At 42.5% G+C, this 11,955-nt stretch overlaps 1 protein-coding gene across 3 annotated transcripts; it reads right to left on the bottom strand.

Moving 5' to 3' along the window:
• Positions 1-209: 209 nt before the first annotated feature.
• LOC123068678 (ubiquitin-like domain-containing protein CIP73) lies at positions 210-11,611 on the bottom strand. 3 transcript variants are annotated; one of them, XM_044491295.1, is made up of 16 exons: positions 11,365-11,610; positions 10,907-11,032; positions 7,278-7,395; positions 6,425-6,505; positions 5,257-5,360; positions 5,113-5,148; positions 4,898-5,035; positions 4,725-4,809; positions 4,456-4,640; positions 3,784-3,948; positions 3,621-3,692; positions 3,421-3,535; positions 2,154-2,546; positions 952-1,274; positions 751-863; positions 210-588 (listed from the first exon to the last, which is right to left on the bottom strand). In XM_044491295.1, the coding sequence occupies exons 2-16, from the start codon at positions 11,024-11,026 to the stop codon at positions 576-578; spliced, it is 2,061 nt and encodes a 686-aa protein (XP_044347230.1). In that variant the 5' UTR covers positions 11,027-11,032; positions 11,365-11,610; the 3' UTR covers positions 210-575. The 3 variants fall into 3 exon arrangements, with proteins under 3 accessions (XP_044347230.1, XP_044347231.1, XP_044347232.1); XM_044491296.1 differs by having other exon boundaries at positions 11,369-11,609; XM_044491297.1 differs by lacking the exon at positions 2,154-2,546 and having other exon boundaries at positions 11,365-11,611.
• Between the last annotated feature and the right edge of the window lie 344 nt (positions 11,612-11,955).

Genomic DNA, 11,955 nt, shown 5'->3' with positions numbered 1-11,955 from the left:
GGTTGTAGATGCTCTAACCATACATGCACACGAAGAGCCTTTCAAGCAACATGCTACTCCCTCTGTAAAGAAATATAAGAGTGTTTAGATTACAACTCTAGTGATCTAAAAACTCTTATATTTCTTTACGGAGGGAGTACATGCATATTCCTTTCCCCCTGAACTGACCAACTGACCAGAACGATGATGATCTACGGCAACAAGTGACATAAAAATGGGCTCTACTGCAGCAAGCACCAAGCCAGGCTTTATTGATCGCGCGGATATTTCCACCCCAAAATATAATTGACTTCCACATATTGGAGATGGATACCAGTTTGCAAAACATCTTATGCTCTCATCAAAAAAGTAAAAAGGATTACAGGAACTGCTGTGCAAAGAAGGAATAGCACAGGTTATGAACCGCCTAACATCCCAAGGCTCGACTATACACTCGAAACAATTCCACTTGTCTCAATAAGATTATGACTCACGGTATCATCATCATGAATTCTCTGGTGTAGCAGCAACTGGAAAAATTTCTCAGCTCAGACTGCAAAAGCAGCGCCCACCCAACAATAACAAGCCCACCTGAATCACTCACTCATTCTGCAAGAAGTTCAACACAGGTCAAATGATTAGCCAACAGATATTTCAAGAACACTTACGAGGGAAATCATGACATGAATAGATCAAACAAATCAATGCAATGAAACATCTATAATTATTACCATAAGAAAATAGATAAAACATGTGCGAGACGTGCAATACCTCCTTTGCCTTTTAGAATTAGGGCCTTCAACTGGGTCACGGCTATGTTGACGTGAATTCCTGGAATCACTTGGCCCATCCCTTGAACCGTTTGCGCTCTCAGGCACGGCAGCCTGCATTCAGTACTCGATGTTACAACACATCTACAAATAACTCGATACTATTTATGAAGTTACTAACAGAAATAGGGATTGCATTTGCCTGTGAAGGAGTACTGCTGGTGTCTGCTGGGGTGCTTTGAGACTGGTTTTCAACCTGGGAGATATGTGGCATAATTTGCCTGACCAAGTTAGCAAAGCGTATCCCCTCGTCGCTGGCCACTGTTCTAGCATCTACCGGCTCAGCAGAAGCCGCTGGTGCATGCTGACTTGAAACGTTTGCTGGGGGATTTTCTCCAGAAAACAGTGATCCAATCCACTGGAGACTGTCCACCAACTGAGAAAAAGGACCCTGGCCATTCTGCTGACCATGGGAAGCCTGAGAACTGTTCCCCACATTGACCTCGACAGGATGTCCCAGATTACCTAAAAAATCCATTCATGATTAAAGCCTTGTCTTTCGGAACACCAAAATGTCAACATGTGGACCAGAATACCGAATGAAGAATCATCAAGGAATGGCATGCAAAAGTAGTGCCAACTCAGGTAGAAACTAATCAGATTTAGTCAGATATTGCCCTCATATCCTAACAGCATTTGTTAAAATCATATATGGTCATACATATGGTAATGTCAGTTTTTTGTCAGAAAAAAAAGTTACCATCAGTTTGATCTCTTTAGGGGGGAAATCACCTGGCATTTTATTTTATGTTACAGATATTAGTTCAGGGTAGAAACTAGAAATGATTGTAAGCGTTTTTGTGTAAACATTTCCACCTGCAATATTCGGAAAAGTTCACATTCAGAAAGCAAAGCGACCACGCCATGATAATACTCAAGAAAAAAAAGCAACTTGTTGACCTGTCAGTGAACAGGCTGACAAGCACACCCACAATGTAAACCTATGGGACAGACTTCATTTGATGGCAGTTGTTACCATCGACATGGCACCCATATCCCTTTAACATCCCCCGCCTTCACAATATTATTCGAATCGATGAGAACTATGGTCCGAATCCGAGCTGCAGCCAACAAAAACTGTCCAAATATCTTCTCAAAAAAACAACTGTCCAAATCCAACAAGGTATGAGGATCAGTGGGCATTGACAGGACCCAGGTTCAGGATTGCATTAGCCGTGAGTCTGCTAGAGGAACAAATTTTCAATAGCATAAATTGGGCCCCAAGAATATGGCGCCACCCAACCAGATTAAACCCCTAACAGAAACTCCAGATTTAAAGAACAAATAGCACAACAATTGAAAAGGACGAAAACAACACAGATGAAAGTAAGGAAACTCATTCACCTGCTTCACGTGCTTGAGGTGGCTGAGGATTCGGTTGCAGATTAGCATGGGTGTCACTATGAGGTTCATTTGAAGTTTGACCATTTCGTGCACCGCTACCATTAGAATTTACTCTTTGATGAACTCTGGTGATCATTGGAATGATAACACCAACTCCTCCACTAGAAGAACCCGATGGAGAGCGACTGATGCCAGCAGGCACAGCACCAGCTGTCCTAAGTGGCAATAGTCTAACTCCAGACCCAACAGCAAAAGGAGCACCACCTGCAACTCGTGCAAATGCTTCTCTAGCGTTTGAATGTGAAGCATTGCCAGTTCTATCTGTATGTTCTTGTGCTTGCTGTGCCCCAACCGATTCACTTGGGTTAGTACTGGCTACAGGCACAGACCCACCTAACATCCAAAAAGACTGGCATTTAACCATTATCATCAACCAAAATAACAACAGAAGGAAAAATGAACACGCCAGGCAGTTATCCCAGATGCATCAATTATTTATTTATTCTTTCAAGTCAAACCAGAAGAGAGACCCATACAAGATATGCAAAAGAGATAAGTATTTATATCAGAAATAGGGGAGGGAAATCACAAGCCACAGGGACAGAAAAAACTCTCTCCTGATTCAATTATTTAACTTTAAATTGACACACCCTATTCTGCTTGTTCTGATCTATTTAATATGACAATACTACCTCAGCTCTAAATAATTCCCAATCCCAATATATGCTTGCATCTGGCACAAAGTTTAGTATAAAACCATAAATTGATAAAACCAGATCCCAATCCGTGCTTACTAACTGCATCAAGTTTAGCATACCCCCATTAATTGCTAAAAGCAAGCGTCATGAATTCTTAAATCTAACTCTGAATCAACACGCCCACCCTGCATGTTCTGATTGATATAATATACCAGATAAGACATCAAAGATCTAAACCACCCCCGATCTGCACTTCTGAACTGGCTCTTACAACAATTTGGTAATTTCAAACCATTATCAGCTAGAGGTTGTGACAACTGAAACTTTTAAGTGACACATTCACCCTACATGTACTGATTACTCAGTCTGCTAAGTTAGGACTCCCGTCTGCACAATATCAACACTGCTCGACTCTCAGAACTCGTGTTTCCACAGTTCCACCATCAACTAACTTAAGGTATGATGATAGCTGAACAGACCTTCGGTACATAACAAAGCAAAAAATGAAATTCACACACCGATAATGCTCCAAAAGGAAAACTGAATCAACAGAGGGAAGCATTACTCACTTGTACGGATATGGATATCAGCATCTCTTGGGTGTAGAACAGAGCCTTGCGAACCAAGACTAGAAAACATCTGACCCATTTGGACAGATCTTGGTCCTGGAAAAAACGGAACAGGCTGGACAGAAATTAGTTAGCAAATGGATAAACAGGATACATGCCTTCTCTATTTATTAATTCTAAATTAAGATTTAAAAACTCACAGGAACCATTAGAGGGTTTGGCCCAGATGGGGATATAAAAACAGCTGGTCCAGAATTTACAACCGCTTCTGACTGAAAATAGTAAATGGGTCAGCGCAGAAGTACAAATACAAAATCGTTTCCAATCTGAAATGAGGTAAACATAGTTGTCACAGAAACCTACAGGTGCGGGATTGATACGAAGCGTCATTGTGGTGCGACCAAGTTCTAGAAGTAATGAACCAAGACTCTGGAGGAGAACACCTTGTCTCATTGCACTCTGTTGAAGGTTCCTCCGTGTTGTGGAGTCACTTACATTCCCAAGATCTCCCAATTGCGTCGAGAGTTGCTAGAATGATAACATGATTTCAAATTCCAGACTTCAAACACAGGTAAGTGATGTAAAAATTGATAATTTTAGTAACTTAATATATAAACAGCAAACAGAATCAACAAGTAAACCTGTATCAGCCAAATACACAATACATTAATTCATATTGAAGTGCCATATCATAACACACAATACATTAATTCATTTTGACGCCGCGTTGAAGAAGTTAACACATTCAAACGTCAAATTCAGTTTTGTAGCTAAATAGGTTACTCAGTATAAACATAAAATCTTTTGTACAGCTCATTATCCAATTAAAATAAAACGGCTGTACCAACATGGCATCATTTGAATAGCTGGAATCAAAACCTGAGGTCCGCTTCTAAGGGAATAGGCAAAGAACTAAATAAACGGCATTCTCAGCTGAACAAGAATAAACAAAAACAGCTTGCTAAAATGATAACGACTACTAGCATTTTGCATCAGCTACTTGAAACCCAGAAGGCTTTGAAAGATGCAACTTACAGATAGCAATTCTCCAGCCAGGTCAACAAGAAGTTGTCTAGTAGAGTGCATGGTTTCAGCTAGCAATGCTGCAGTAGGAAGTACATGATGTGCAGAAGTTGAACCAGGCTGGCTTTCCTGGCTTTGTGTACCACCAGCATGAGCACTTCCTGCAGTTCCAGGGTCAATGTTACCCACCGTTTGTGCTGCAAAAGAAAAGAACTGGGGGTAAATATTCACAGAACAAACTACAAAATGGATGCTATCGCAGATTGAAAGCACAGTCAAACCATTTCCATTGAAGCCTTCCCTCCTAAACGAGTCCCTCATAAAGTTAATGTACTGAGAAATTGTACTCACGGAATCAGGGATGACCTGCAAAAGATAGAGTATGTTAGTGACAATGTGACATTACATCCTCACCAGGCGTGCAATGAGGATGAAAGACAAAGCAAAGATTTACATTTGGCATTGATGATCCAACTGCCGCTTCAGGGAAATGCAGAGAAGCCTGCTGTTGATCAAGTTCGACCCTGACATCATTTGGGAATGAAGATTGCATAGGTTCTGAAGGTCTGGTATCAGAAGGTGCTGATCCACCCTGGCATTAAAATAGTTAATCCCAAATAAGATCCTAAAGATCTGATCTAAAGAAGTATTTTGAGAATGCTGGATTACCTGAACTTGTGGGCTGGTCAACATACTCTGGAGAATCTGCCAAAAGAAGAATAGAGGCAATTTGAACAAAACCTCAGTCATATATGCTAAATACAGATATTCTTGAATTAGAACAACTAGAATATAAGGAGCATGTTGAATTACCTGGGCAATGCTAGAGAATTCACTACCCTGGTCCAAATCTACAGCCTCAAGCACAATACTGCGAACTGTGCGACCATGACGACGAGTTGAATTTGGTACACTAGCTGAAATATTTTGACAGTTCATAAAGGAACAGAAGTTATTTCCAATAAAAAAGAAGTTCGTATTCAGACTGAGAACATGGAAGTGTGAGTCCTAAGATACAAAAAATCATATTCCCTACTGTACTGTGCCTGGTTAGTCTACCTATGCCACAGGCTGTAACAATCTAAAAATAGTAACTGCGGATGTTTACAGATTATCATCCAAAATGACCATACGATGAGGGCAACAAGCTCACACCTCAGAGTACTTGCAGAATGGTCAGATGAAACAGATCTTCATGATGAAGAGTTTGAGTCTGACACAGAAGAACCAGAGGAGACAGATTCGGAGGACACAGATTACGAGGATGATGAAGATGAAGTGGTGACTGGACACACCTATGTGGATGAGGACTGATCCATGATTGTCATGGAATGGAATTGGAAGCATGCTTCTGATTGGCTGCTTGCGCAATTGACCGCAACATGCCATTTATCTTATTATTAGGATATGTCTGTTTGAACTGAACTGCAGTTTAGGCTTTTAGCTGCTATTTTGCTTGCTGTGTGAACCTTTTGCTATGGTGTGAACTGCATTTTAGATGCTATTTGAGTTACCTATGTATTTTGTTTCCTACTTTCCTGTGCATATTATTCAAAAACAGCCAAACTTTAAAAAACGCTTAAGCGCCCATTGCTCTAAGCTTTGGCCTTTTTGGTTCACTTAAGCTTGACGATTTTTTGAACATTACTATTTTGCAACTAAACAACCAGAACTGTATGTGCCAACAATCACAATGACACATAGGTCACAACACCTGCTTCACTACACCGTTATAGAATGGTCACTAGCTCTGTCCAGACACAACAAAAACAAGAATAACATAATGCAAGAGATTCAACATATAGCACAAACTCCAGTTATGACTAGGAAACTATTTCCAACTGAAGAAGCTTACAAAGTATTCAAGCACTCCAAACTAAAAAAGACTAAATAGCACAGATACAAAGATAGCCATGTATGTTAAAAAAAAGCTTTCAATCAGCAAAACATTCATACTGTACAATTGAAAAACTCCACATACCTTCATTTCCTGCATTTCCTGATGCAGCTGGCTGGCCTGGTTGTCTAACAACAAGATGCAATGTATGGCCATCTTCAACATCTAAAAACTACTGTTAAGGAGTAATAGTTACAGGGTTGAATCTAAATACAACTTGACACACGACACATATACCATTTTGTTGGCATGATCCAAAGGAGACTTTAGTTGGGTTTTAGGAACTTCTCATGACAGGAGTGAAGACATGAGCAAAGTATTCATATTCATGACTTTGCATAATGGTACAGACATAAACATAAAAGGAAAGAAATTTGCTGCTGCAACAGAAACCGCAAACATGTTAGAAGTGTATACCAAAACAATTCCAAATGGAGCGTCATAAATTCCAACAATGTGACTAACATCCTCTAAAAATCTTGTGAAACTAAAGATAAAAAACTGTAAATGGAGTAAATACTCCATTATAATACTCAATATTAACCTGATTTTCTTATGATATTGTTCGTTCGCAATGGGCGAATATTTAATGGCAAACTGACAGACATATTATGCATTGGATAAAAGATCCAGCCGGAGGCAAGGGAATGGGCATTGGCAGGCGTTGCATGTGTCCAACAGCTTTTGCAAGTATGGAGAATGTAACATGAGGGCTGAGTTGTCTGGCATTCATAACCTGGATCCTAGACTTCTAATGTAACTATCTGATTTCAATTAATTGCATCGAGAAACAAAGTTTTGCATTTTCCTAAGAAAAAATAATGTGCACTGGATTGCATCTAATGATAACCTCTGCCAGAAATGACGTCCATTGATCAAGTAAACAATAGTTAAGACAAGAAATATAAGAATGCAAGTCAAAAGTACATGAGGATACGATAAGCAGAGAGAAGTTCATCATCCTTCAAGACTCTCCCACGACAAATCAGACGTTGTTGTTCAGACAAGACTCCAGTTACGGTAGCTATTTTGTCCTTTAGCAGAGGAATTGGCACCTGTAATGGGACAAAAGATTAACAAAGATTACACGATTTGACAGGTTTGAGAAAATAGGAATAGAACCCACTATTTGAAAAATATTTCAGCGCATCGTCTATTTTTGAGATTTTAAGAAGGATGAAAGGAGGCAAGGCCTACGCTAAGATACCGCGGAATGTCATGTGGTGGGCCTTGAAGAAACATAAAGTCCCAAGAAAGTACATTACCCTCATCAAGGACATGTACAATAATGTTGTGACAAGTGTCCGAACAAGTGATGGCGACACTGATGACTTTCCAATTAAAATAGGACTGCACCAAGGGGCCTAAATTGATGTGCATGATGTTAATTGCGCCTAGAAACGTGTATGCCTTGGTCCCTGCGCTTTGGCCCTGGGGCCCAAAAAACCCGGAGGGAGGTAGTACTATTAAAGGGGAGTTGGCAAGTTCGCATCGCTTCCAAGGTTTTGACCCTTTCTTCCATTCTCTCCAATGTAATCCCCTCCCACCTGGTATTTACGATTTTCTTCCTAAAAACCGCATGCACATTAACTCAATCCCCCCTCTCCTCGATCCCCCTCCCCCGCGTCCTGCATTAACTCAACCAAATCAAATCTTTACCAAAACCTCAACTAAATCAAAACTTTCCTTGCCTTCCCCTACCCATACCCAAATCAAATCTTACCAAAACCTCAATAAATTAGAACTTTCTTTGCCTTCCCCTACCCCAAACTACAATCAAATCAATTCTTACCAAAATCTAGAATATGATGGGTGTAAGATTTATGTCAGAACGACTGATGTTGAACCACTAGAATATGTATGCCCCTGTTGCAACAACACACGGGCAATTAGCTAGTAGAAAGTTAGTTGTGGAGACAGACTTTAGGCTTAGTAGAACCAAAACTGAGTACATAAGTGGTGGTTTCCTCGGTATCATGGTGGATAATGGCCCTAGAACAGAGGTTCGTTCATAGAAGGTGAGTACAGCTCCAAGGGACAAGAGTCGAACGGCACATCTCTGTTTTTAAGGCGTCCCTGAGGCGTCGCTTAGGCGACGCTTTGGCGTCAGGGCGCCCCCAGATGACAAGGCGTCGTACTCGCCTTAGTTTATTGAGTAAGGCGTCCGCCTTGGGCTGTAGGGCGTCTGAATCGTCCGCCTTAGCCCCGCCTTGCACGCCTTGGCCCAAATCAGACGCTCTGGTTTGTCAGGCAGGGGAAACAGAGACTCCAGCAGGAAAAACTGGCCCACGCGGGAACACAAGCGCGGGAAATATTGGCCCACGCGCGAACAGTTACAAGGAGGGGAAAGAGAGAGAGAGAGAGAGAATCGAACCAATCGTGCAAATCCTAGTCTCCAGGCGAGAGGTCTCTCTCCTGTTTCCTCTGGCGGCGGCTTCCTCCTCAGATCTGCGCCAGCTTCCTCCTCTCCGGCTACAGCTCCTCCCCCTCCCCCTCTCGAGTTGCAGCTCTTCCCTCTTCTCCTCTGGCGCAACCCTCTTCCACCAGATCAGCACCAGAACAAGGTATGGCTCCTGGCTCCTGTCCGGCTGCAGCTCTTCTCCCTCCTCCTCTGGCTCTTGTCTCTTCTCTTTCTTCCATCCAGCAGCCACACCACCGCTTCTCTCCTTCCCCGTGCTTGATCTGGTTGCTCTAATGCTTTGGTTCTCTCTTTTTCTTTGACAACTGATTGGCCTTCTCTCAGTGTTGCTGCAGTAGCCACTGGTCAGGTGTCCCTGCTCTGATGAATCAGGAGAAGAGCTAGATCTGACGATCCAGCTTGGAAGTATGGGCTTTGGCCGGATTTAGAGAGGAAAGATTTACTCCAGTGTACATTATGTGGCAAGATAATCCATGCTGGAGTGAAAAGGCTGAAGCAGCACCTTTCTGGGGGTTCCAGTGATGCGGATAAGTGTCCCGAGGCATCCATGGAGATTAGGATAGAGATGCGCAATTCCTTAAACAGTGGAAAGTTTAAAGCTACAGAGCGATATATTGATGAGGAGGATGAAGCTGAAGTTCAAAGGCGCCGTTCTGTCATGTACACAAGATAATTTGAGGCCTATGCTTTGGTAACAGTTTATATGTTAATGCTAGTTGTTAAATCTCCTAATTGACTGCCATCTATTATATATGTATGTACAATTTATTAAGTTAATGCTAGTTGTTAAATCTTCTAATTGGCTGTCATATATTATATATGCATACGTCTAAGGCGTCACCTCGCCTTACGCTTTAGCGCTTAGGCGGTGGGGCGCCCCCCCAGCGCCTCGCCTCGCCTTACCACCTTAAAAACATAGCGGCACATGGCCACAGCACCAGGGATGAGGAAGAAAAGGTTCAGGACGGACATTGGATCTTTACTAGTTTATGATCATTCTTTCAAAATCAGTACAGGATACATGTTGTCCCTTTTATAGAAAAGACACGACTTGATGCCTAAAAATAGAATCCCAACTTTCCTAACAAATCATATCTTTATCTTCCGAACTAAACCAATCTCTTTCAAAATTAAACAGATATCCATACTGACCAAATAGCCTACTATCATCATCTCCACTATTAATTGACTATGGACATATGGTACTATTCACATGAATAGTAATGGACTAGTGGACGACTGCTATAAAACATACTCCCTCCGATCCAATCATGACTTTAGTTCAAATTTGAACTAAAACCACGAAACTTTTTTGGATCGGAGGGAGTATCATTTATGCAGCAAAGGCATCATCTCATATGGAGCACAGACGTGGTGCTTCATTCCTGCTGCAAGAAATGCTTGGGACACAAAAGGCATCGACAATCTAGCATAATCGACCTGATTACTTAGTACCCCTTTCAATGTGTGCAGCTCTGTGCTGATCCTCACTGTCGAGGGGGCAGGCTGAACACATTCAGACTGCAATTCAAAAAAATATCTAAGCAAGTCAGAATCACTCCTAGGGTTCACCCAGCATACTCTTATCTTATGACACATATAATTTCGCTGGACATCATTTTACTGAGCAGATGCCTTGATCAAAACTTCCTCAAAAATATATGTTCTGCGAAAAGCACTCAATAAACTACGAAAATATACAATAGGGACAGTATGAGATCTTTTTGAGAAAATTCTGAATCATACACCATAAGAATCCTATGAACAACACATAACACTACCAAATCAAGATAATCTTAGATAATAAGAGGGAGAGGGACTAGTTGCAACTTCTAACGTTTGGCATAGAGGCATAATATCAAATGGCATCCAACTAACACAATGCTTAATGAAATATGGATGTACTGGTGTGTTCTCAAAATTACTCAAGGGAATTAGAAGAAAGTTGCAACAGTAATTTCACTGAGAAAAAACAGGAGGAAGTTGCGGGAATCAGGCCGATTGTGAACAAATATTGCATGGAAACAGCCAAGTATTTCCAGAGTACAGCAGAAAACCACACAGACAACGCAAACAACACATTGTGTGTTCCAAGAGAGCAACTTTATAACCATAGTTTATGATATGAGCATGCATTATCAACTTACACATTTATTCACGCGCAAATTGTATGTTTGGGAATCCAAAGTCTTGATTTTGATCTCTATTGTAGTCTCGGAACCCTCCGCGCAGTGTGACATTTGCACATCTGAAGAATTACACTCCATAATCTCCTGCAATGATGACAGAAACAGAGTTACTAGAAACACCAACCGACAATTTGATCTTGCGAAGTGTGAGTTTATTCATCCAATTAAACCAGTGGAACGAAATCAAGCAAGATCCTTTCACATGTAAACTTGAACGTGCACTGGAAAAATCATTCAGCAAGTACTCGTCAAGAAACAGTCGTCATTATATTGTCACAATATATCCAATCTACGGCAAGTACTCATCCAATACAAAAATCGGGGAAAAATTGAACAGACGGAGGATGCAAGAGGGAGGAGGGAGGAGGGTGAGGGGGGGGGGGGGGGGGGGGGGGGGACGGAGGACGGAGGGCTACCTGCCTATGGACTGGTCACCGGCGTAGCTCCCGGCGGCGGCGTTGCTGGGCGGGAGAGGGAGGCGCTGCTGGGCTCCTGTTCCGGCCGCGGGGCAGCGGAGGCTTCGGCCGGCTGGGCACGCCGCGGCGGAGGGCCGGCGGCGACTAGGAACCCTAGCGGTCGCGCTCGGGAAAAAGGCCTCGCTCTCTCTCTCTCTGGTCGTTCGATCGGGAGGGAGGCGCCCTCTTGGTTCGCTCGCTGCAGCGAATAGGGCTGCAATTATCCCCCCCTAGAAGGGCCGAAGACCCGCACGCCGAGGGCCTCCTCGCGAGAGCCATTCCTGGCCGTTAGATCACCACAGAAAGAACTATTGTACGTCCGATTGGGCTGGTATCTACTTTTTTTTTTGAACATAGGGCTGGTATCTACTTTGTTTCACTACCGCGGCACCCGCTTGTTCCGGACTCCCGACCGACGCTACGCATCAGCGGGGTGATAATTGGATCAGATCAAATCGGATGCCTTGACAGCCGTTGGATGGCACGGGAGCCCCGGCTTTGCAAAATGGATCATATTGCGCTCGGGTCTTTGCAAAATGAGTCGTGATGCGC

This window comes from Triticum aestivum, chromosome 3B, assembly GCF_018294505.1.
Source record: "Triticum aestivum cultivar Chinese Spring chromosome 3B, IWGSC CS RefSeq v2.1, whole genome shotgun sequence".
Classification (NCBI taxonomy): domain Eukaryota; kingdom Viridiplantae; phylum Streptophyta; class Magnoliopsida; order Poales; family Poaceae; genus Triticum; species Triticum aestivum.
Note: the sequence above shows the minus strand (reverse complement) of the source record. Positions and strands in the feature narration are given on the sequence as shown.

Excerpts from the sequence above, each read along its gene's own strand:
- LOC123068678 (XM_044491295.1), bottom strand. The coding sequence starts at position 11,026 with ATGGAGTGTAATTCTTCAGATGTGCAAATGTCACACTGCGCGGAGGGT. Across the intron at positions 3,949-4,455 it reads TGGCTGGAGAATTGCTATCT|CAACTCTCGACGCAATTGGG; the intron begins GTAAGTTGCATC and ends TTATCATTCTAG. Across the intron at positions 1,275-2,153 it reads ACCTCAAGCACGTGAAGCAG|GTAATCTGGGACATCCTGTC; the intron begins GTGAATGAGTTT and ends TGGATTTTTTAG.